Source organism: Macrotis lagotis, chromosome 2 (assembly GCF_037893015.1).
Source record: "Macrotis lagotis isolate mMagLag1 chromosome 2, bilby.v1.9.chrom.fasta, whole genome shotgun sequence".
NCBI lineage: Eukaryota > Metazoa > Chordata > Mammalia > Peramelemorphia > Peramelidae > Macrotis > Macrotis lagotis.
In genome coordinates, this window is record NC_133659.1 from 80,491,733 (window position 1) to 80,517,316 (window position 25,584).

Here is a 25,584-nt window from a genome sequence, read left to right on the forward strand (position 1 = left end):
TACTGTCTGATGAGATCTTGGTTTGGTTATATCTATGAGAAAAATTTCCTGTACTGGTTGATTTTTTTTTTGGCTGAGGACAGAGAAAAGGGGGGGGGGAACGTTGGTTCTAATACAGCAGTTATTAAATACAAGAGAAATATTCATTTTTCGCATATCCAAAAATGGAATTAACTGCATTAGGCAGTAATCTCATTTCTGAGGATGTTATATTAGATGTCAAAGGATTATGAATTTCTCAAATAATTGATTAAATAATTACTACCTCTATGACTGACCCTTTTATTTTCTGAAAGAGAAGGAAATTTTCCTCTTGATAAAAGAATTAAAACATTACTATCAAATTCTAAAAGGAATGACACTTTGGTTGCCCTTAGGAATCCCCTATTTAATATTATCTTTGTTATTGTTCAAGTAATGTAATTGCCCATGAATTAATAATTCCAAGCTTTTCTTAGAGGACTTTATTAAGTAAAGGAGAATCTTTGTATTTACTTGAATTTTATGTAATCTTTCACTTTTAGCTAGATTTTTTTTTTCTTGGGCAAATTACCATAGTGCATAGAGAACCAGCTCTGGAGCCTGCAATACTTGACTTCAAATTCTGTTTTAACAGACTAGCTGTTATGTTCCTGAGCAAATGGCTTATCCTCTGTGTTCTAGGAAGTCTTCTAAGACTCTTTAAGTTGCAGGATTGAGAGATTGAAATTTCTTTACCTGGTAGTTCTATCAATAAAATCATAGTTTCAGGACTTAACTGCTATCTCTATATCTTTTGTATCAGAAAAAAAATCTTTTATATGAAATCTTGAAGCTTTATCTAAATCTTGCAAGATGAAATATGTTTTATAGTTCAGTTAATTTTGAGAAATATTGTGACATTGTAATTCATCTGTAACTAATTTCATGTGAAAAAATATTTGATTTAATTTTTCTGATTTCATAAGTTATAACAATCATTAACAGTAACATTTTAACAGAATACTATCTTAGTGTAATCTTTTTTTCTCAAACTCTTCTCTCCCCCTGACCTCCAGTTATATAATTAAATTTACTATTATGTGTACCACTGTACTCCCAGGCATCCAGACTCATGACCATTTATGTTATACTCGACTTTCCACTCATTTATCTCATATGTCCAGTTTGTAACTAAATTTTGTTCTGTCTTAACATCTTTCATATATGTCCCTTTTTCCATACAATAGCCTTCTACTTTTCTTTCTCTGTCAGATTTCTTCCCTCTTCATTCTGTCACAGCTCCTAGATGATTTTGTTATAACCCAGGTCTGACTGGCCAGCTTCCTGCTCAGTGGACTCCAGCGACTTCCTCTTAGGTTCAGAATTAAGTAGATTTTCCTCTGTTTGGCGTTTTCAGCCTTCTAAGTCCATAATTTTCATCCATCTATGATCCAGCTTCACTGGCTCCCTTGTGGTTCCTAGAAGATGACATTTCATCTCTTACCTCTCTGATTTTGTACTGTTTACCATGTCTTGAATGTTCTGCTCCCTCACTTTTGTTTCTTAAATTCTTTGGCTTTCTTGAAGACTGAGCTCCAAATATGAACTTCTTCAGGAAGCTTTTACTGTTTTCAACAACTGCTAATGCCTTTCCATTTCAGGTGACCTTCATAGATATTATATGTACCTAATTATATACATCTTGTCTTCTTTGCTAGAAAGTGTACTTCTTGAGGGCAATAATTTTTTGCCCTACTGACAGATGTAATTGATAGCATCAAAAATAGTTCATAATTGTCCAGAGGACTGAAATAGATTATTAAACTTGGAATCAGGAGAACTTGATTTCAAATTCCACTTCTGTCCATGGCAATCACTTCACTTCTCTGAGCCTCCTTTTCCTCATATGTAAAATGGTTGAATATTTGTCGTATCTTACAGTATTTTGTGTGATGTAAATTACATCGTCCTTATAAAGTGCAAATTTACAAACTGTAAAGTGGTAAATATAAGTTAATATTGCTTCTCTGTAAATTGATATTATGATTACCATACAACTATTCTATTTGTAACCATGTTTGTCAGAACCTCTAGAATATCCTATAGAGAAATTAATCATTTTGTTTTTCCTCATTTCAGGATTTTGGCCCCACATAGTTGTTATCAAGATATTGAGACCCTTTATAACTTCCTAGTGACTAATGAGGTATGAGAGATCTTTTATATTTTTATCTCTTTTCCAAATCAAATAGTTTTAACATGACATAAAAACAAAAAAAGTAATTTTTAGATGATGGCTGTAAGTGATAGAAAGAGGAATACTGATGAATTTGAAAGAATATTTTCCTAGGAATTAAAAAACTTTTTAATTAAAAAAACATGTATTGGGAGTTTCACTAACCATCTTTGTAATCTTGGGTCAACAGGCCACTTGCCTATGTCTGAGTTTCCTTATCTGTAAAATGATAGATTAGAATTATTTTTAGGGGCGGCTAGTTGGATAGAGTGGATAGAGCACTGACCCTGGAGTCAGGAGTACCTGAGTTTAAATCTGGCCTCAGACACTTAATAATTACCTAGCTGTGTGGCCTTGGGCAAGCCACTTAACCTCATTTGCCTTGCAAAAAAAAACCAAAAAAAAGAATTATTTTTGATGTTCTTTCCAGCTCTGAAATGTTTTTAAAAATGCAATAAAAGTAAATTCATTTTTATATTACTTTAAAATTATTTTATTACTTTGAGTGTATGATGCTTCAGCACCTTTTATTTAATCATCAGTTGCACAACTCCCACCTTAACTGCTTACTAGGATATACATTGGAGCTTTCTACATAACACTATTTTCTAATCTTTATTTTTTGCTATACATTGATTTTTTCCCGTAAGGTTTGAATTACTAGAAATTCTAGAATAACAATATTTTACAGTCTCAACTTTAAGGGCATAAACTTGAGAGTATCATTATAGCGAAAATTTAGAGTGTTGTTTGAACACCCATGTCTACCCAATCCACCCAATGTTTCTGAAATTTTCTTTTCATAATTTCTTTAGGCCAAACATTGTCTTTTGTCTTTAAATGAGACTTTTCATGCAAAGACTATTCTTTTATGTGGTTTTCATCAGTGTTTGATAAATTTGCTAAACATATTAGATGTGTACAGATAGGGTCATTTCATTTTGGTAGTCCCCACCCCAGCTACCCAGAGCCCTCTTAAATTGACATTTTATTTTCTTTATGCTGACACTGGAACTGATGGATCCTTTCTCTAGCCTATCACCTCTAGTACAATATTGAATTTTAGACCCAGCTTTACCAGTTAACCTTTTCTAACCTTTTGCTACTGCCTTCCACTCACATTGAATTATAGACATACTGGATCATCTTTTCTATACTTTTCCAATTTCTTCATGAAAGTCCACATGTTTGGAATGACCTTCATTGTCATTTTTGTCTTTTAAATTCAAAGGAATTCAATCCTTTGAAGACCAAGAACCTACCTTTTCCCAAAAAGTCTTCCCTGATTTTAATTTATGATTTTTTTCCCCTGCCACTCTGACCTCAGAAAGCAATTTGTAACTCTCATTTACCTATCATGTAGTATCCATGCATTATATTTATTTCTTTGAGGGTAGGGACCATGGCTTATTTTTGTTTAGTTTTGATTTTTTGCAAATCAGTGGGATTAAGTGACTTGACCAATATCACATAGGTAATTATTAAGTGTCTGAGACTGCATTTGAATTCAGGTCCTCTTGACTCGAGGGCTGATACTCCATCCACTGCACTGCCTAGCTGTCCTCATGGCTTATTCTTGACAACTTAATTTTATATTCTACCATAATGTTTCCAGAATACTACTATCTTCACAGCAATCTGGTGAAGTGGTATTATTTTACAGATAAAAAACTGATTTTCAAATTGGTAGAATTAGATTTAAGATTCAAACCAAGGACTTTAAATTTAAAATCTATTATTTCCGTTGTATTAGAATGTCTTTATACTTAAATTGAATTCAATTTTTAGTAGCTATGTGATCTTGGACATCATTTAACTTTTCTAGTCCTTAATCATCTCATGTGTAAAATTCTATGCATGTATATTGTTAACATCTACATTTTAATTGTGGATTTATTGTCCTTATGTCTTGAACACAGATAGTAATAGAACCTGAACTCAAGTTTCATCCAAAACAGGCTAAGAACTTTAAGTCTTCACCATCTCAAAGAGAGCATTACAGGAGTAATTATAAATGCTTGAACTATCATTTTCATGCTTTAATTATCAAGAGCAGAATATTTTCCAGTACACTGCCTCCACTGTCATCACCACTTTTATCTTCAGTCTCTCCCTAGTTCCCACTTTCTTCCTTGCTATCTATAAACATGCCCCCATATATCCTCTATCCTTGAAAAGTCTCATTTGATGCAATCATCTTGTGCTACTTCCTTAGTACTCTGACACTCCTAATTCTTCACCTCTTCTAATCTACTTTGCATTCTCACTTACTACATCATTCAACTGCAACTACCCTTTTCAATTACCAGTAATCTTTAATGACCATGTCTAATGTTCCTTTTTCAGTCTTTTAACCTTTTGTATTATTGACATGAAAATAAATCCTGTTACTATGTAATTGCAGCATCCTCAAATTGTAGCCACACTAAATAGATTTTCTGACAATTTCATTTTGTAGCAGAAATGAAACTTCTAGTATATTTAAAAATATATCAGGGGTGGCTAAGTGGTGTAGGGGACACAGCACCAGCCCTGGATTCAGGAGGACCTGAGTGGCCTTAGACACTTAATAATTACATAGTTGTGTGACCTTGGGCAAGGCATTTAACCCCATTGCCTTAAATAAAAAAATTTAACAAAAGAGAAATATATATATATATATATATATATATATATATATATATATATATATATATACACATATGTATATATATTTCTCTTTTTTAAATTCAGCTATGTTCTTTGTGGTTTTAAGAATATGATAGTATCTCTTAATTAAAATAGTGAGACAAGACATTTCTGGTTAGATTATTCCAATTTTTTACCTTTATTTGCATAGTATTTTTTTTAGAGTACCTCTGTGAACACTTTCAGGTTCAAGGAATCATTTTGTATCTGAGTTATTAGATGCATATTTAGTTCTTTAACTTATTTTTATAAGTTATTAGATGTTTTCCATAGAAGGCAGCTGATAAAGAACAAATTAATTTCCCTTTTCCTGAATCCTGTCATCTGTACTTGTGTCAATATTTGGTGACCTCAATTCAGTGTCATTGGGGGCAGCATTGGAAATGTCAGGGGTCCTTAATTCAAGGATAAAATGCAAAAATAAGTAGAGACTGGGATTATTGTGGATTTTTTTCCTTGACCTTGAATGTCTATAGGACAAGAAAGCAAGTACCATTATGTTTTGAATTATAAAGAACTTTTTTTTTTTGGTTTTAGCCCAGAAGTTAATCGAGTTGCCAAAAAAACCATCCTGAATCAGTCTGATTTTTTCCTTCAATTCATAAGATTACAGATTTTTAACTGAAATGCACCTTAAAAGCCTTTAAGTACAATCTTTTCTTTTTTATAGATGAACTGAGATCTAGAGAGGTCAAATTATATTTTTAAGTATTAAGTCATTAGCATTGTTATGTATTTGAAAATATTGTATTTATTCATAAGATCAGAAATCTATTGCTAGCTAGGAGCTTACAGAGACCCATCTAGTGCAACCTCCTCCTTTTTTTCTTAATTTTTTCAACTAGCAAGCATCTAGGTTTTTCTTTTTCCCACCTTCCTCTTAAGTTGAAAGAAAAACCTTTGTAATAAATATTCACAATAATACTAATAATCAGATAAAACAAATTGTCTCATCAGTCATATCCAAAAATGTGCATCCTATTCATTAAGTCCATCTCCCCTCTATCATGATGTGAATATTCTTCATCATCAATTCTCTGGAATCATGGTTGGGTCATTATGTTGAATGGAGTTCCTATGTCTTTGAAAGTTGCTGATTTTTAGATAGTAGTTATGTATGAATTGTACACCTGGTTCTATTTATTTCATTCTGCATCATTTCATACAAGTCTTCTTAGACTCCTTGAAACTGTTTCTTTGCTCATTTCTTTTGGTAAAATAGTATTCCATTAGATACTTTAATTTTTTCAGACATTTTCCAATTGATAGTCATTTCCTTAGTTCAAAATTCTTAGCCATCACAATAAGGACTGCTAAAAACATTTTCTTACAAATGGTTCCTTTTCCTCTTCTTTTGCTGACTTTGAGAATATAAGCCTAGTAATTGTATCTCTGGATCACTGGATATATACCATTCAGTAACTTTTTGGACATAACTTTGAATGGTTTTCTGAAATACAGGACCAGCATACAGATCCACCAACAGTGCTTTACTGTACATGTTTTCCTACAACTTTCCCACATTTCTCATTTTATATTTTTGTCAGTTTTAATAATGATATGAGGTAGAACCCCAGAATTACTTTAATTTTTATTTTTTTAAATTTTTAAATTTTTTTATTTTTTTTTTTAATTTGTATTTTCTGTTAGTGATCATCTGGAGCATGTAAGTTTGTAGATTTGATTTCTCCTCTTGAGAACTGCCTTTGGCTATTGATCAATTGGAACACTAATTTTTTTTTTTTAACAATGAGGAAACTTAGATTTGGGAGAAGCTGCATAATTTGCTAAAGGGTCAGCTAAGCAACAAGTGTCAGGAAGAATTTGAAGCCAACTTTTGTGTGACTGTGAAGAAGTCACTTAAACCTTTTTGCCTTTGTATTTTCTCAGCTATAAAATGAGCTGGAGAATGAAATGGCAAATCATTCCATTATTTTGCCAAGAAAACACCAAAAGGGGGTCATGAAAAATTGGACACAACTGAAAAATGACTAAACAATAACATGAATAAAATTTTATCACCTATAGAAATTCTAGCATAGAAGTGTCAAAGGTGAACAACACTCCCAAGTGAGACTGAGGTTAGAACCAGAGTAAAATTAATTAACAAAATAAATAAAAATACACCAGAATATAATGTTAATATGTGCTTTTCTTAGTCAATATGTAGTTCGCAGGGAGCCTTATGGAAATAAGATTTAGTGACCTTTATTTCTATTTAAGTTTGTGCTCATGATTAGAGAATAAAACATATTTCACATGAACATATCATGACATTTATGCAGAAATCTATTTACCTCCATCAAAAACATGATCTGCTGTGAAGTATTTTTTTACTTTTAAAAGTACTTTTCTCTTTGTCACATTAGCATCTTATCTACTTGAACATCATTTTTTAAAATTTAAAGTGATACATCATCAGAACATGTTGTTTATAAAAATAAAACTTATAATCTATATTTTATATTATTTTGGACTCTAAGAATTTATGATCACTTAAGATACCATATTAAGGAAAGAGAGAAGCAGGTACTATAATATAGTGAATGGAAGTGTTATCCTCAAAACCAGGAAGACCTGGATTCAAATTTTGCTTTCTGATACAGATGTCCTGTGTGATTCTGGGCAAGTCACTTAACCTCTCAGTTCTCTAGGTAATGTTCTGATGTTGCATAAGAAAAGGTTCTATAGTATTGAAATTACAAGTCTATTCCTCATCCTGTATTAAATAAGAAGTTCAAAATATTTCTTTTCTCTGTAAATTTTTGAAGTCTTCAATATAAATGAAGTTTTCAACACAACCTAAAATCAGTAGCTTTATCAAACTAAGGATTTAATAAATCATGGATTTTTCCAAAATGCTTACAACTTTAATTAATTTTTGTATTTTAAAGGACTTTTATATCATCACAGACATCATGAATTTTATTAACTAACGTAACTCATTAATACCTACTGATATTTTATGTGCCAACTTTTCATGATAGTAACAAAAGTACTTCACTTTTTAAAAATTCTATAAATCAAACATTTTATTAAGATTAGCCATTTTTCCTGTGTCTTAGAATTCCTGAGGTTTTCTTGTAGTAGGAAATGAAACCTAACAGTAACCAATTACAATAGGACACTAAAGTGTAACTCTTGATAATAACTATTTATCCATTATATTGAGCTGTCATTCACCAAATTTTATCATCTTTGTCTCATTGTGACATTGAGTTAAGGCAGAATTGTTCTAGTCTTATATCAGCAAAAGATAAACTGTAATGATTTTTACCAAACAAGATAAATTGAGAGTATAATTCCAGTGATTACTCAGCCAGACTGAATTTAGAGGTTTTCATTGCTAAGTTGGCCACAGAATAATGAATTTTACTATCCAGTAAGACTTAAAGGTACTGTGGTTGCTATTAGTAAAGGGAGTACTCAGTTCTACAATGAACAAGGTCATGGATCCTTAACTGTTATTATATTAAGATCAGTGTTTCACAGAACCTCAAAGTTGTAAGAAACCTTATAAATTGTCTGGTCAGAGCCATATATGAAAAAAGAAGCCTCCCTCCACCCTACTGGACAAGGGATCACCTGGCTCTAGTTTGAAGATCTTCGTTGAGAACCTGCTCTCTCCTAAGTCAACCCATTCTACTTTTGCATACTTTAATTATGAAGAAGAGGTTTTCCCTGATCTACAAACTCAAGCTTTCTTCTTTTCAACTGTTATCTATTAGTACTAGTTCTGTTCCCCAAAGGGCTCAGGAAGGGAAAGTGGGGAGTCCCTCTTCCTTTGACAACCCTACAGATACTTGAAGAAAGCATTTGTCTTCCCCCCCTAAATATTCTCCAAGTTAAACCTCCCCAATTTTGTTAATTAATGGTCCTCTCTCATGAAATGGGGGGCTCCCCCTCACTTTTCTGATTGTTTTCCTCCAGACACTCTCTAATCTACCAGTGTCCTTCCTTTGTAGTGCTCAGAACTGAACACATATTCTGATATTGTGTCCTAATAAAGGCAGATTAGAATGTACTATCAACTTCTTGTTCTTGAAAGTTATGCATTACTTTTCTTTAGATCAATTAAATTTGTAATCCATTAGAACCTCATATCTTTTTCAGATGAATTTACTGTTTAGTCAACAAGCCCCAATCTTTTATTCACGCAGCTGTGTCTTTGAAATGAGGCATAAGATTTTATATTTGTCCCTTAAAATGTTATAAGATTCAGACCAGTGTTTTGGAGCCTGTCAACATAAATTTATTTCAGTTTTGATTGTCATCAGTTTATTAGCTATCCTTCCCAGCCTTTTGTCATCTATAGAATCGATAATTAGGCCATCTATGTCCTTATCCAAGTCATTTTAAAAATCATTCCACAATATATGGTCAGGGAACACCACTGAAGGCTTTCTTTCAATCCATTCAGCCATTTCCAGAAACACTTAATTGACCTGTTACCTAGCCTACACTTCATACCTTCTTATAAGAGTAATGGGAGGGACTACTTCAAATGTATTGACACCAGTTTCTTGAATACTAATATAGTCATGGTGGAAAAAAAGAAAAATATGTCAGACTGGTATGATGTGATCTTGATGGAACTTAGCTGGGATTTATCACTATTTCCTTTTCTCTCTTTTTAAAAAAAATAATTATTTTTCCAACTACATGCATAGTTTTCAATATCCATTTTTTGCAACTTTTTGAGTTCCAAATTTTTCTCCCTTCCCTCCACTCTCCCCTTGACAGTGAGTACTGTGATAGAGGTTATATATGTATAACTGTGTTAAACATATTTCCATATTAATCTGGGTTGCATTTTGATTTTATTTGTGCAAAACTTTTTTAATTTAATGTAATAAAAATTACCCATTTTGCATTTTTATAATGTTCTCTATCAGATAAACCATTCCTAACTCACCATTTCCTTTTCTAGATCTTCAGTAACCAGTTCTTTAATAATATAGTTTAAAATTTTGCCAGGAATCAAAATCAAGATCACTGACCTATAATTTGCAGGCCTTGTCCTCTTCCCTCTTTGAAAATTGGGACAGCATTTGATCTAGTAGTAGCTCTCTAACTCTCTACAGCCTTTTCCTTTTTTTTTTTAATTTTTGCAAGGCAATGGAGTTAAGTGACTTGCCCAAGGTCACACAGCTAGGTCAATATTATAGTGTCCGAGGTCAGATTTGAATTCAGGTTGTCCTAACTCCAGGGCCAGTGCTTTATCTGGTACTCTCTATCTACTGCACCACCTAGCTGCCCCTCTCTATAGCCTTTTAAAGATCATTGGAAATAGGTTAGCAGTCACACCTACTAGTTCTTTTATATCCTAGGATATAGTTCATCTGAGTAAGTAAATTAAGACCACTGGTTGCAACAATTTAGAGTGAGGGTTCCCTGAGTTTGAGTTTAAAAATGACAAAAGTTTGATTACTTTTTTCTATCCACTTTAATTCCTTTATTAATTTTCAAAGCCTCTTCAAATGAGTGATTATATTTGGTAACTCCTTGTCTTCATTAGAATGAGTAAAAAGAAACTTACATATAAGACTTGTATGTGCAAAAAAAAGTTTTATAAAAGGATATACTTCACAGTCAGAGATTGGAATGGCATGTTGTAGACCATCAAATCTATCTCCATTTGGGGAGCTGATATGGCACTATTGCCATTTACTTCTCTACTTTCCACAAAGTATAGAAAAAGTTCTATCTCTGCTGTACATTAGAAATGCTGTCTGTCTCATTTTTAGAGGGTCAGGGATAGTGATTCATGGGGATCAAGGTGTTATTGTATGCCTTTACTTCCAAATCTACTTTGGAATTTGGGGACTTAATAATTGGTTGGGAGAATGAGTATGAGATTGGAATGTTTCCTAATTTGTTCAAGGTGAGTATGAGAGATGTGGAAGGTTTTCTTTATAATGTAGATATTTTGTATTTGGTCATTTTAATTGAATTTCCAGATATTTTAAATCCTCCCATCTCAGTGTATGGGGCAGTTCTAATTTGAGTTAGTGTACAATTTTAATAATTATGTTTTTGCTCTTTTTTATTAGGCAAATAGCTATATCAACTTTACTGCCCGGGAACTTTATGAGTGTGTGTCACAGACTGAATATCGGTAAGTTATCTGTGGCTTAAATCTATAATCAGAGTAAGCCAGTTGATGTCAAAGTTACTTGGAGCAGTTGTGATTTTCAAATTATCTTGAAGTACTTTGATTATTAGACTGTTTTCATTTCATATTTTTAATTACTTATTTCTTTTTTGCTCTTAGTCCTGAAATTGTTGGATGTGTTTTGTAATGAATGACTTTGACAGAAAGCACTGAAAAATAAAGCAGATTGAGTAGTTTTCAGATCAGTATAATGTAGTTTTTGCTTTCATTTTATTGTTGATTCTAGTGTTTCTTCATTCTGTTCTTTTGTACCTAAATTTTCATATAGACTTGGAAACCACTAAGAATGAGTCACTATGTTTTCCTTGAAATGGAGTTTTATTCTGGACAGTATTGAGGTTCTGTTCACTTACTTTTTCTAATCTAGCCAAAGCAATTTCTAAGATACATAGCCGATGAGAACTTTGATAACATTTCTTTACTTGAAAAATTGAAAATACTTTATTTGAACTTTTTCTTTATATATAAGACACAGCCAGAAAGCTTTTAATAGAAGAAACTGAATGCCTTTTGTTTTTTTGTTATGCTATTATTTTGGATCTGTTACATGCTTAGATTCTAAGCATTTCTATAGCAGATTTCTATATAAGATTTCTGAGCATAATGTTAGTCATAACTTGTTTTCATTTGGCAATTTACACCTTAAAGGAACACTGCTCCCACTACCCATTTAGATATTGATTTGGCACATAAGATTCTAATTTTACTGATGAGGAAGGTGAAGCCTAGAGAAGTTAAGTGATTTGACTCGAGGTTGTAATTCTAGAACTTTAACCTGTGAAGTAACAGATACAGACCTAGTGCTCTTTACTTAGCTAACCTGGAATAACTGAACATGTTTTTTATATGTATATATATATTTTTTTCTATCAGTTTTAATTTATTAAACAGTTAATTTAAGAAGAGGTAGTATTATCATGTGAAGAGGGATATTCTTAAGTCCTATTAATTACTGAAAGGCAGTTTCTTGTAATTGATAAACTTGACCTTGGAGCTAGTAAGATCTGGGTTTAGGTGTTGCTTCTTGTATGTACTTACTCTGTGACCTCAGGCAAGTCACTTTCACTTCTCAGTTCTCATGGGAACTCTGAAGGTTGCATGTAAGGAGCTGGCCTGCATTGGGAGAGGGCGTTTCCTCACTGGGAGTTCCTTGTATCAATGAAATCTAAGTTTTAGTCCCTATCCCTTATTTTATTATTTTTTAAAGTATTATATTATGCTTTCTTTTTCTGGGGGGGGGGATATAATTGACATTTTCCTTTTTTCTTAGGAAATAAATTTTATTCTCTAGCATTTTGATATTGTGGTTCTCTGATTTGCCTTAATTTTGCTTTTTATTTATAAAATGAAAATGTAGCTAAAACTATATGAGTGGATGAAATGACTAAGATAAAGAAAAGCTATTTGAATAAAATGTAGGCAAATAAATGAAATAAATCTGAGGATTACAAGCCACCATAATGACAAAAAAAACAGTCTTTTTCTTATATAATACAGTTTACATTAGAATCCTGACGCCAAATTATCAACTTTCAAGCCTAGGGAAAGACCAAAGTAATATTTTGTTATCATAACTCATTGAAAAGGATATCTTTTTATGAACCTTTATAACCTTTAAGTCAGTTATGTCTTTCTACATAGGTATTATATATTTGGATTTTATAGATTTAGGGTTCATTTAGAAAAGCCTAATGTGTCTTCTAGTTATTGTGTCATTTCTGAAGCTGATAAAAATATATTAGATGTATCAATTATCATACCAGGTAAAATTATAAGCAATTCAGATTTAGATTAAAAGGGAAATTCCTTAAAGACAATTGCCTTCAACATGTCTAAAACATTTGAATTTAATTTCCTTTTTGTTTAATGTCTCTTTTACATTTATCAATTTATTTCTTTTATGTTAGCTGTATTTTTGGAATGTCACCAAGTTTTTTTTAATTGTTAGGCTATGTGAACTATAGCATTTATCATCAAGAGACTATTCTTTGGGACTGGAATGGTGGGAGTGGGGAGAAGAAGAAAAAATTTGAATAATGCCTAGGTCCTGTTTGAGGCAACCCTGATGCTATTTAAAAGCAATTGGATTTCATGGCACTAGTTCTGTTTCTCATAAGTCTGTAAATTCAGCTTCCTGTGTTAGTTTCAGAGACTACATCTTTCAGTTTCTTTATACCCAGAACCTCAAAAGCGGGCTCCCTTAATTCTCTTTTTCCTTACTTGACACAGGGCCAGTTAAGTTTGATAGGTGAGATTGACCAGATTTCCACCTCTTCTCCTTTTTTTAATAAGAATTTAAATAGAGTAATTTTAGGGCCAGGCAGTTGCTCTATAATCCAGTGGGGGAAGCATTTAACTGGCATAAATATTACTTCCTGAGGAATGTTAAAGCAAAAAATTACTTAAAGTGCTTGAGTTTTTAGTTCCTATATGATTTCTTGTCTCTAAAATCGAATATAAAGGAGGGGATTAGGAATGTGGAAGCCAGACATCTATAGGAAGGCCTTTGTTTTAATGCTATAGGGAGGTTATGAAGGCTACAGATGTGAATAGAGTTTGGGGAAAGACTGTGTATAGAACTTGATCTATCAGAAAGATAATATTTTACAGAGAAAGTATTTTTGATTAAAATTTGGACTTTAGTAAGTCAGAAAATAGGAAATCTCATTATGTGATCTAATTCAGGTTGACTTACAAAATCTCCTGTAGTCAAACTCATGTTTTTTCAGGTCTGTCTGGACACTTATCCATTCCTTTCCTAAGGTCATATGGGAATTTTATTCAGAAGCCTAGGATAGTGCATTAGTCAGTCTTAGCTATTATAAAAAGGAATTGGAAAAATAGTGTAAATTCTCATTGTTGTTTCAGTTTTAACTTTTTCAGAAAACCTAAAGGTACAGTAAGTTTCCAGTATAAATTAAAAAGTAGTCCATAGCATCGAGTTAAAAAATTACCTGGCAAAGTCAAACAACTAGTATGTTACATGGTATATAGATAACTTAGTAGGTTTTGAACATCAGAATTCCTTTGAATGAAAGAATAACCCTTGCATGTATTCAGATATACATCTTCATCCCTTTTGGAAGAATTTTAAATAAACTACATCAACTAATAGAAATTTTGCTGCTTTTTTTGCAGTAACACTTTTTTTTTTTAGGTTTTTTGCAAGGCAAACAGGCTAGGTAATTATTAAGTGTCTGAGACCGGATTTGAACCCAGGCACTCCTGATTCCAAGGCCTGTGCTTTATCCACTACGCCACCTAGCCGCCCCCGCAGTAACATTTTTTAAATAAAATTGAATTAGTAAATACAGTCAAAATCTTGCCAAAATAGATTTTTTTGTTGTTGTTGTTTCTTAATTGACTCAGACAAACCAGTCAGTTATTTTGGTTTTTGTCTCACTTAAGTGTTATTTAACTGGATTATTCAGGGGAAGACCTATTTCTAGAACTTGTTTCTAAACAGTGTATTCAGATTTTCTCTTGCCTACTTAATAATTTTTCAGAATTATGCATCTGAATGAGGTGAAAGTATTTTTATATTGACTGTATTATTTGGAGAATTGTGTCTGTCTTTTGACTTTTGTTGTGGAAACAGTCAAAGGTGAATATTCATGGGGTGATTATGTACCTTAAATTCAGTAATTTATCTTTGAAAATAGGTTGAGAGCATATCTAGTAGTAAAACTATTCTTCCCCAGTACTTAGGGCACATAGGATAAATGCTTAATAAACTCTTGTTATTGGTTTGTCTGCTTTCTTTTTCCTATGACAGACTCTTGTATTGTTTCTATTTATAATCATGGCACCATGCTTGACAAATATTTTGCCTTCAAAATTATTTTTAAAAAATAATAGCAAACTCAATTCATGCCTTTAATGTATGTGCCACAATCCTCAAAATAGTTGATTTGGTTTTATTTACTTTGAACTAGGAAGAAAGTTAGAATGGAAATCTAGGATGGGAAGGGCAAAAATAATTAAAAATAATATAGAAAATAGAAATAAAGGGCGGCTAGGTTGCTGAGTGGATAGAGCACTGGCCCTGGAGTCAGGAGTACCTGAGTTCAAATCTGACCTCAGACACTTAATAATTACCTAGCTGTGTGGCCTTGGGCAAGCCACTTAACCCCATTGCCTTGCAAAAACTAAAAAAAAGAAAAGAAAAGAAAATAGAAATAAAAAATGTATATGTGGACCTAAATTGGACACTGACTTCTTTTGAAAGTAGTTGACCATTAAGTTTTGATTAAGGTAATAATTATTTGTGCTAATGTATTTAAATAACACTAAAAATTTAAGGCTTTTCTTCCATTAATCTTGGTAGTTTTTGTAAGATACAAAATAGAGTAAGTATGTTTTATTTCCTCACTCTGTTATCTGTACTCTCTTGTTTCTAATAAATCAGAGTAGACCAGAACTGACAGAATGGCATAGTAACCTAATCTCTAAAGATGTAACAGAGGCAATTATTCCTAGCATATAGTTCAGTGATTGACCTTGAACTCCGGTCACATTTTAAGCTAATTCAATCTGCTGACTAAAATGTTGTCCATAGTGTGAATATAATGAAAGCACATATTTTGATGGATTTTAAAAGTGGCAGTGATAACATATTTTAGCTTTGAATTCCCCTTTGAGTCAAGTTTCGATTGTAAAAATAGTAAACATAGAAGCTATATCTATACAACAGTCCTATAGCTAGACTTGGGAGTCAGAAATACCTGAAATCAAATCAAATCAAATCAAAAACTTAGTCTTAGGTTAAACACCTAGGACATACACTAAATCGTACATTGTGAGTTATCATACCCTAAGTACCTTAAAGACTCTTCATGCATAATTTTTATTTCTGCCAAAAATAGAAATAAATTAGATGTTCATTTTAATAAAATAAAAAAGATTTTGATGTTACTAAGGTCTCACTCAAAAAAAAATTGCAATTCTTTGAAGCAGAAGAACCTAGAAGGATATTTCAAATAGGATACTTCAGCAAAAAGTGATATTGTACAACTATTCCAGGAAAGCAGTCAAAGCCCTTCATAATCTGACGTCAGCCTTCCATATCATTTCCTAATCCCTTGCTATATTCCAGAAAGATTACGTCTTCAGATTCTGTCTGAATTCTGCTTTTCCTTCCAGGTTCAACACAGTTGTCAGTGAAACCTTCAACAATCAGTCCAGACCACCAATGGTTTCTCTATATATATTTCCAGAATCAGTCTATACCAGTCATTTATAATGTGCTTCCTTGTAATGTTTTTTAAAAATATTTTATTTATAGAGTTTGTCTCTTAAAACTGAATTGTAACATTCTTGAAAAAAGTGACTTTTTTTTACCTTGCTTTATCTCCCTCCTGTTGTGGTTTTTTTTTTTTTGCTCCCCTGTGCTCATTGTTCCATATAGTCCTATTCCAGAACCTAATTGCAACTGGAGGGAGCACTCATATTGGTGAGTTCATAGATCATGAAGTATTCAAGTATTTGCTTAGTAAATGTCTATTGAAAACTCTGCCACAAGACTTGGGAATGGGGTTTCATCCCTGAACTGAGGTAATTTTCATAGATTTCATATATTTGCATTTTAATAGTATTTTATAAAATTATCTGATCCAACTTTCATTACAAAGATGAAGAAACTGAGCCCCAGAGAGATAAAGAGACTTTCCTGAGACTACAGAAATAGCAGACCTGAGATTTGAACACAGGCTGTCTGTACCATATAAACTAGTAGAGTACAGAGTATTGGTTTAAAATTAGAAGGTGGTTTGGATTTGGATCTGAACTGGACCCTACCATTTACTAGCTTTGTGACTTTAGGCAAGTCATTAAACTTTATCTATAAAATGGAGATGATAATATTTGAATGATCTCCTTCCCACATGATTATTTAAGGGTCATATGTGATCATCAACATAAAGAGCTTTCAAATATTTAAATACTCCATGAATTTGTAATTCCATTGATGTAGGTACTACCTATACCAGTGTAGATCACTGATCATTAAGCTAGTATTTTCAGAGTAGCTGTGATTGAAAATATTACTCTGTGGTTCACCTGGGTTTGCACTTCTCTAAACTTAGCTAGGTTGGTCCTTAGGCAATTTGGTGTTTAATTTATCACCAGACCATGATTTGAAAACTTTCAAGTTTTATAAGATTTAGCAGAACTTTTTTTAAGAAAGATTTTATTTATTTTGAGTTTTACAATTTTCCCCCTAATCTTGCTTCCCTCCTCCCACCCCCACAGAAGGCAGTCTGTTAGTCTTTACATTGTTTCCATGGTATACATTGATCTAAATTGAATGTGCTAAGAGAGAAATCATATCCTTAAGAAAAACATTAAATATAAGAGATAGCATTACATAATAAGATTTTTTTTTAATTAAAGCTAATATTTCTTTGGTCTTTGTTCAAACTCCACAGTTCTTTCTCTGCATATAGATGGTTTTCGCCCTCACAAATAGCCCAAAATTGTCCCTGGCTGTTGCACTGATGGAATGAGCAAGTCCATCAAGGTTGATCATCACCCCCATGTTGCTGTTAGGGTGTACAATGTTTTTCTGGTTCTGCTCATCTCAGTCAGCATCAGTTCATGCTTTAAAGTAGTTCTTTTATGATTTACTAATCTAAATGGAAGGATGGAAAGGGAAGAGAAGATGAATATACTTGAGCGGTGGGGAGAAGAGAAAGGACAAGATTAAGGCGATATTATCTCAGTCAGTGTGCACAAGTAGAAGACTATACAAAAAAAGAAGGGAAATGAAGCATTGAAGGCACTGACACTTGAACCCTCATTCTTTTTAATTGGTCTAAGGAAGGAAAAATATACACATTTAAACAGAATTGGGGTACTGAATTATACCTCATATTATAGGAAAATAGAGAAGGGAGAATTAGAGGGTAGATTGTAGAGAAATTAGTCTTAAGCAAAACCAAATTCCAACTAAGGATGTTCCAAAATATAGCCCTTTTTTGTGACAAAAAATTGAAATCTGAGAGGGGAAAAGGCAAAATGAAATGTGCTGTATATGTGTTGGAATGTTATTTTTCTATAAGTAATGATAAAGATGATGATTTCAGCAAAACCTGGGAAGACTTAGATGAAGTAAAACCGACTGAAGTGAAGAGTTTTATGATAAGAAATTGAGAGGATAGTCAGCTTTGAAAGACTTAAGAATTCCAATTAATGTAATGATCATTGTTTCAAAGATAAAGCATACTATTTACCTCCTGATAGAGTGAGAGACAAGGAATATAGTTTGTACACACATACATACATACACACACTAACGTAAACTTTGAGATATGGCTAATGTGAAAATTTGTTTTGTGTGGCAAAACATGTTTGAAATGGAATTTTATTTTTCTTTCATTCTCACTTGGGGCCTAGGGAAAGACAAAAGAAAATATTGGTTTTTGTGGATTGAAAAAAAATTTAAAAATATGGTATTGTCGATACAAGATCCCACTGTGGTTAGTTATTACTATTACTAATTGTTACTACTACTACCACCAACACTAGTATAAAAATCATTTGATTTAGTAGATAGAGCACAGTATCTTTACTCCTAAAAGATGTCTTCTGTGCTTATTTCAGAGTCATCCAAGATTCCTTGAAGTATCACAACAAAAATAATTTTACTTAATAACCCTCTGATTAATATCAGGGAAACAGATGCATGCTTGCCAAAAATTTTTCCCCATTGTCAAGGAGGATGCTCGGTACAGTATTCAAAAGAAGAGGGGATTCTTTAAAGCTAGTGAGGTCAGTCACATGGTTCCCTTTTATAAATGACATTGTGCAGTTTGGACCAAGCCACAGAACATAACCAACCTTCCTAAATGAGATTGAATGCAACATAATTCTACATGTAGATTAAGAAATTCATTATCCATACTATGATATGTACTTGAATGGAAAGTTTATATTTATGGCCCATCAATTCATTTATTTGGACAGGCCCTGCAGATGACCTATGAACTGGACCCAGAATAAGAGAGGAGGAAAGTGAGTTAGATTAAATTTGGAGATTTTGTAGTGATTTTAATGGACCAATATTCTCTGAAACAAAGACCCATCTTATTAACATCAGTCTCAGTGATGATCTTCAACTTGATGATGCAAAATATTATGGAATTAAAGTTGCAGGTCACCCAGTGTGCAGTGGAGTAGGCAAGACTAGGTTACTTATATTGCCAATATAGAACTTTTTAGGGAAAAATGGCATAAGAGATTTTAACTGAGCTTGATAGGTAGATCCATCATATGGAAAGAGCAACAGCCCATGTTCTTTACTGGTATTTGTGCAATGTCAGATGAGCCACTGGAAGACTCTCATGTTCAGTAAAATTTCTATGAGTATTACAGAGGGATTAGAGCAGAGTTGCACTTGATGAGAAAATATTGTTGGGAGTGTGATCTTCAACTTTTTTCTTTATGGAAGGTAGTTTGAATAAAATTTTAATCAATGACTAGAATTTCTCTGGCCTTATCAGCACCAGAATTAGGGGTAGAGAGTAGACCTGTGATTTCATTGTTTAGGGAACTCCTAGGGTAGGAGCCTCTCTTTACTAATGCAGGTTGGTTCCTTTCTCTGCAATTTAGCCTTACAGAGTTATCCCTAGCACTAACAAATTAAGCCACTTACCCAGGGTCACAGGCCAGTTTATGTCAGAGGCAAAACTAGAGGAATCTAGTCTTCCAGATGTTGAGATTGACTCTTTGCCACATTGTTGTCCATTACAGGAGTGAATGCATCCAAATTGTTATTTTAAAAGCGAGAACTACCTACACAACTTGTTTAGTTTACTTTGAAATCTGCTGAGTCAGGAACCTTTCATAACATGTCTCGATTATTGTGAGGAAAACTTGGTAATGTATCCCTCTTTTGTTAATTGGTGCAGGAAGGACTACAGCAACATTTTTATTTTTTCTTTTGAAAGATTTTATTAATTTTTTGAGTTTTACAATTTTTCCCCATTCTTGCTTCCCTTCTACCCCCCCCCCCCCCCCCCCCCCGCAGAAGGCAGTCTGTTAGTCTTTGCATTGTTTCCATGGTATACATTGATCTCAGTTGAATGTGATGACAGAGAAATCATATTATTTTTTTTTTTTTTGCAAGGCAATGAGGTTAAGTGGCTTGCCCAAGGCCACACAGGTAATTATTAAGTGTCTGAGGCCAGATTTGAGCTCAGATACTCCTGACTCCAGGATACACAGTTCTTTCTCTGGATACAGATGGTATTCTCTATTGAAGATAGCCCAGAATGGTCCCTGGTTGTTGCACTGAAGGAATGAGCAAGGCCATTAAGATTGTTCATCACCCCCTTGTTGGGCAGCAACATTTTTAATTGGATAGGGATAGTAAATATTCATAAGCTTTGGATGCTTATATTTTCATTGGCTTATTGCTTTTAAAAATAGTCCACTCATCTTTGCAAGTGAGTAAATGTGTATCAGAAATCATGACAAAAATGTTACTTGGTAAATATCCTTGAAGTCTCTTGTTAATGGAGATGATTGACTTGGTTTTCAGAGGGAATTGTTTTTTGCTATCTTGTGATTTACAGTCAGCAGTAAAATGTATCTGATCCTGCTATGAATGGGGTAACAGTTTGTGTGGGTAGTTAAAATGTTTTAGTTGTCTTTACTGTTTAATAAAGTTGAGTTACAGATGTAACAGATCTCAGATCCTTGAAAAATGAAAATTCAACCTAATTTATTCATTGAGTTCATTGAAACATATTTTGAACATGTGACAGGAAAAGCCCATGAGATGTCATGAAGCATGTGAATGTGATGGAAACCTTAAGTATCCTACCAGCCTACTCTTCTGGTTGAATATAGAAAACAGCAGAGGAATATCAGATACCCCCAAGGCAATTAGTATCTTTTAAATGGAACTCTTAATTAAGTATGGGAATCAAGATTTAAAAAAAATTTTTTTTTTTGCAAGGCGATGGGGTTAAGTGGCTTGCCCAAAGCCACACAGCTAGGCAACCATTAAGTATCTGAGGCTGGATTTGAACTCAGAACCTCCTGACTCCAGGGCTGATGCTCTATTCATTGTGCTACCTAGCTGCCCTGGATATCAACATATCAAGATATTTGAGTTAAAGATACCACAACTTTTTTTCACTTGACATTGCTAGTGCAATTTTATACTTAGCCTCCATCTTCAGTTTCTTTCATCTTTGTTCTTACCCAGCAAGTCATCAGCACACATTTATTTATTAAAGTACCGTGCCAGATACTGAAAATGTAAAAAAAGGCAAAAAACAGTCCCTGCCCCCAAAGAGCTCATTTTCTTATGGGAGTGGAGGGAGACAACATGTAAACAATTACATACAAGATATGGAAATAATCTTGGAGGGAAGACACTAACATTAGAATAACTGGGAATGGTTTCTTGTAGAAAATGGAATATTAGCTGAGACTTGAAGGAAGTCAGGAGGTAGAGGTGAAGAGGGAGGGAATTCTAGGCATAGGAGACATCCAGAGAAAGCACAGGCAAGAGACAAGAGTGCTTTGTGCAAGGTATGGAAAGGAGGCCAGAGTCAGAGTATGTTGAGAGGAGTGAGGTATAAAAAGACCAGAAAGGTAGGAAGGGGACAATTTATGAAAGACTTTAAAAGCCAAACAGCAGATTTTATATTTGTTCATGAGGCAATAGGAAACGAGTGGAGTTTATTGAATTAGGGGAGTGACTGGGTCAGATCTAGTTTTGGGAAATCATTTTGATAGCTATGTGGAGAATGGACTGAAATGGGGAGATAACTGAAGCAGAAAGGCCAGGCTATTAACAATAGTCCAGAGATGAGATCCTGAGGGTCTGCAGCAGGGTGGTGGCAACCTCAGAGGAGAGATGTTTCAAAGGCAGAATTGAAGGTCTTGGCAACAGATTAATGTGACAGACTTTATCACAGAAACAAGCAATTTTTTGGTAGCTTTCAAAAATCTTTTTTATTTTTTTAGTCTTATGTTGGAATTGAAAGGTTGAGCCATATTAATAAAAAAATGATAACCTCTTCTTATAATACTGTCGGGGGTCGGCCCTGACCGCCTGAGTGGATAGGACTTCCCCGAGAGTGAGGTCAGGCCAATCTAAAGAAGACACGGTTCCTTAAGGGGAGCAGTGGCTTCACCTGGTTGGCCTGTGTCCATTGCTCCAATCGGGTGGTAGGTCCTGCCCTCGGGGCGGATCGGGGTGGCAGCCCAGAACGAACTCCCTATATTAGCCATCACCCTGAGCTATTCGGGGGATCCCTCTGCACCTAATAAAACATATGCCTCCTGAAGAAGTGTCTGCCTGAGTCCCTCCTCGCTGATCCCCGGGGGAGGGAAAACACCAGGGATGCCTGAAGCAGTGCCCACTGAGGAGCTCACTCGGGAGTCCGGGGAAGAAGACCCCGGACATAATACTTTGAAAGAAGTATGTGTATATACATATGTGTTTTATATATGTATATTGTATCTTCACATTTAAAATATCAGTAATTTATATTATCTACTCAGGTTTTGTTTTATATCTGAAGAAAAAGTGTGGTTTAAATTTGGCACAGATTTAAATATTGGGATCTTATATAGAAGTGGCCATGGCATACACTCTTCTAGGAGCTAAAGAGAACCCTCTTTTTGGAAAGTTCTGACAATTATTTCTTCGGACAGTTCATAGCAACCAGTGAAGGCAGCAAGGACCAGCATGTCAGAATGAAATTATAAGAATTCTGTACATTTTTCTTTCTCTCAAAGCATCTTGCACAGATTCTTGCGCATTTGTTGAGGATGTTTTTATTTATAAAAAGTGAAAATAGAATATTTTCAGTGGTGTACTTCTCCCTTTCAGACCCTCACTCCTAGAAAGTTATCTCTATTCATTGCTTCTAATTTTTAATCTTCTATTCTTACTTTTCCTTAGCAAATCTTAACTTTTCCTTCACACCACTTAGATTGCTCTCATCAAGATTACCAATACTCTCTTATTTATTAAATGTAATGGAAGACCTTTTCTCATTCCTACCCTATTTTACCTTTCAGTAGCTTTAGAGATCCCCCCCACCTCTGGCTTTAATGACATTGTATTTTTCTAGTTCTTTACTTCTGATCCCATTCAGATTTTTTTTCGTTAGGTTTTTGCAAGGCAAATGGGGTTAAGTGTCTGAGACTGGATTTGAACCCAGGTACTCCTGACTCCAAGGCTGGTGCTTTATCCACTATGCCACCTAGCCGCCCCTGCATTCAGATTTTTTATTTGAAGCATTATTTTCCACTTGCTAAATTTGAGTGTCCTGACCTGGAACTCTTTCATTTTCTTGTTCTCATCTATTTCTTTTGATTTGCTACATAGATAACTTTATCATCTCAGTACCAGTAGTTTTCAAATTCAACTTTTTAAATAGATATCTATGTGTTATATTTTTCTTACACTTCTGTTTTACATCAGCAATTATCTGCTGGAGAGTTTTATCTCAATGTTCCATCAGTTTTTCCAAACAAGTTGGCAAATCCATGTCTTTCACATTCCCTTCTGAAATTACCTTATTTATGTATATGTTGTATTTCCTCATTAGAATTTCAGTCCTTTGAGGGCTGGAATGTGTTTACATATTTTAGACTCTAAAACAGTATTTAATAAATATTTCTTTTAAATCTCTGAAATGTGGTGTTAGAACAGTTACCTCTGTTGGTATTAATTTCTTTTTGGCTGGACCTATTATTTTATTAGTATAGAGAACTTCAATGATAAAAATTCTTTTGCCTGTATTGATTGGTATCTGCTGTGCAATAAAGCCTTCCAGAGATGCCTGAGGCCCTGAGCAGTTTAGCAGCTTGCCCAAAGGCCCCAGAACCAGTGAACAGTAGAAGCAGGTCTTAGAGCTCAGAGTTTACTGGTTTTGAAGCCAGTTCTTTATCCACTATACCACACTGCTTCTCATCTTGATTAAGTGGAGAGGACGAGCATTGTTTACACTGAATATACCAAAAACAGAAGGAAAAAGGAAGAAGAAGGAAAAAGAAAAAGAAGAAAACGAAAACCTTGCAGTAGGTTTGAAATATATATAAATGAAAATTCAGGAGGATTGTTATTATCAGTTCAAACTCTAGAAATTATGGGAACTGAAAGATTGACATTATATAATAAATCTTCCCAAATGAATGCTTCTTTACATTAGAGATTTATGATTTCAGCATTTTAGATAAATAACACCTTCCAGTGTTGCAGAGTGTAACCCCTCAGTACATTAATTAGATGGTTTGACATGATGGCAAAAATATTAACCTGATATCTCGCCCTTTGAGGATGATCTTTTCCCAAGGTAACTAGTCTTATTCTCATGTCAACAGCCTTGACACTCTATCCCTGGACCTGAAGGTTTTCCAACATACTAAACCAAAGATTGTTCAGACACAGCCTTTAAGTACCCAAGTTTATCTTCATGCCACAGTGAAGAATAGTGTAGGACTTGAGTGGAAATACCTGAATTTATAAGACACAGATTACAGATCATTCTTGTCGTAGAAAATAACTTTATTTTTATGTATTATTGAGCTATGGAATTTCAGGGTTTCAAGTTTCATATATGTATAAATGTATATGTCAACTGTCCTTGAGTCAGTGTGCTTGTTTCTTCACTGCCCCCAGTAGCACCTTTGTGGAGAAATACAGACAAACCTTAATCCTTGTGGGTTTTGGTACAGGAAATTGTATTTCATTTCCTAGACTGCATTTTGAAACATGACTGGTGTGTATTATGGTCTAAATTAAGACTGTGAGGGGGAACTCAATTGACGTTTCTGTTGCTGGTTAGAACTTTAGTAACTATGTAAACATAGTGAAAAATGCATCCGACTCACCTGTTTAACTGCTTTCAATACATGGTTATTGAATATCAAAGACTTTATTTTAAAATGTTAGCTGTGACTGTCAAATAAATAAGAAATGTCAAAAAGACAGTTACCTTTCAGGATAGCTGTGATTTGATAGAAATGAAAATATTTATGTGTGATTCTGAGCATAAAAATAAATCATGATGCTTAATGAGAACGTTTGGTTTCCTCTTAGATCTCGTAAGTAGTTGATAAACATGAGTTGCAAGATCCTCTAAAAGCCTGAACTGTTAACACAGTTTGGATCTAGCATATTTTTTATAGGTTGTGTTTGGAGAACATAATATAACTAAGTTTCTTATCTCCTTATTTGGAATTTAGGATGAATTTTAAAGCTGGAGGAGGTGTGTGGTTGAAAGGAAAAAGTTTATTCTTAACAATTGTTTTTATATAATTCATTTCTCATACTTCACAACACAGTATAGAATTTATGGTGTAGACATGGAAGACATAAATTTGTCTCTAATGCTGCTTTGGAATAGCCAGGGGTTTATTGATAAGATTATACCATTTCTACCAACAAATCAAAATACCTTCTTTACATAATGTAATTCAACTAATTATGCATGTTAGCCAATTCTCTATCCCCTCTGAGTTTGACTTGTGGAAGTGTTTATACGGTACTCACACAATC

The 25,584-nt window shown here is 33.7% G+C and overlaps 1 protein-coding gene across 7 annotated transcripts in view; it reads left to right on the plus strand.

Moving 5' to 3' along the window:
• SWT1 (SWT1 RNA endoribonuclease homolog) overlaps positions 1–25,584 on the plus strand; it is a 137,567-nt gene that overhangs the window by 107,245 nt on the left and 4,738 nt on the right. For 3 of the 7 annotated variants that reach the window (XM_074222224.1, XM_074222229.1, XM_074222231.1), the window contains exons 17-18: positions 2,101–2,167; positions 10,939–11,003. In XM_074222224.1, coding sequence (XP_074078325.1) covers positions 2,101–2,167; positions 10,939–11,003 — 132 coding nt within the window. Of the gene's footprint in view, positions 1–2,100; positions 2,168–10,938; positions 11,004–16,467; positions 20,057–25,584 lie in introns of those variants that run through there. The other 4 variants (XM_074222226.1, XM_074222225.1, XM_074222228.1 and 1 more) reach the window with 4 other exon arrangements.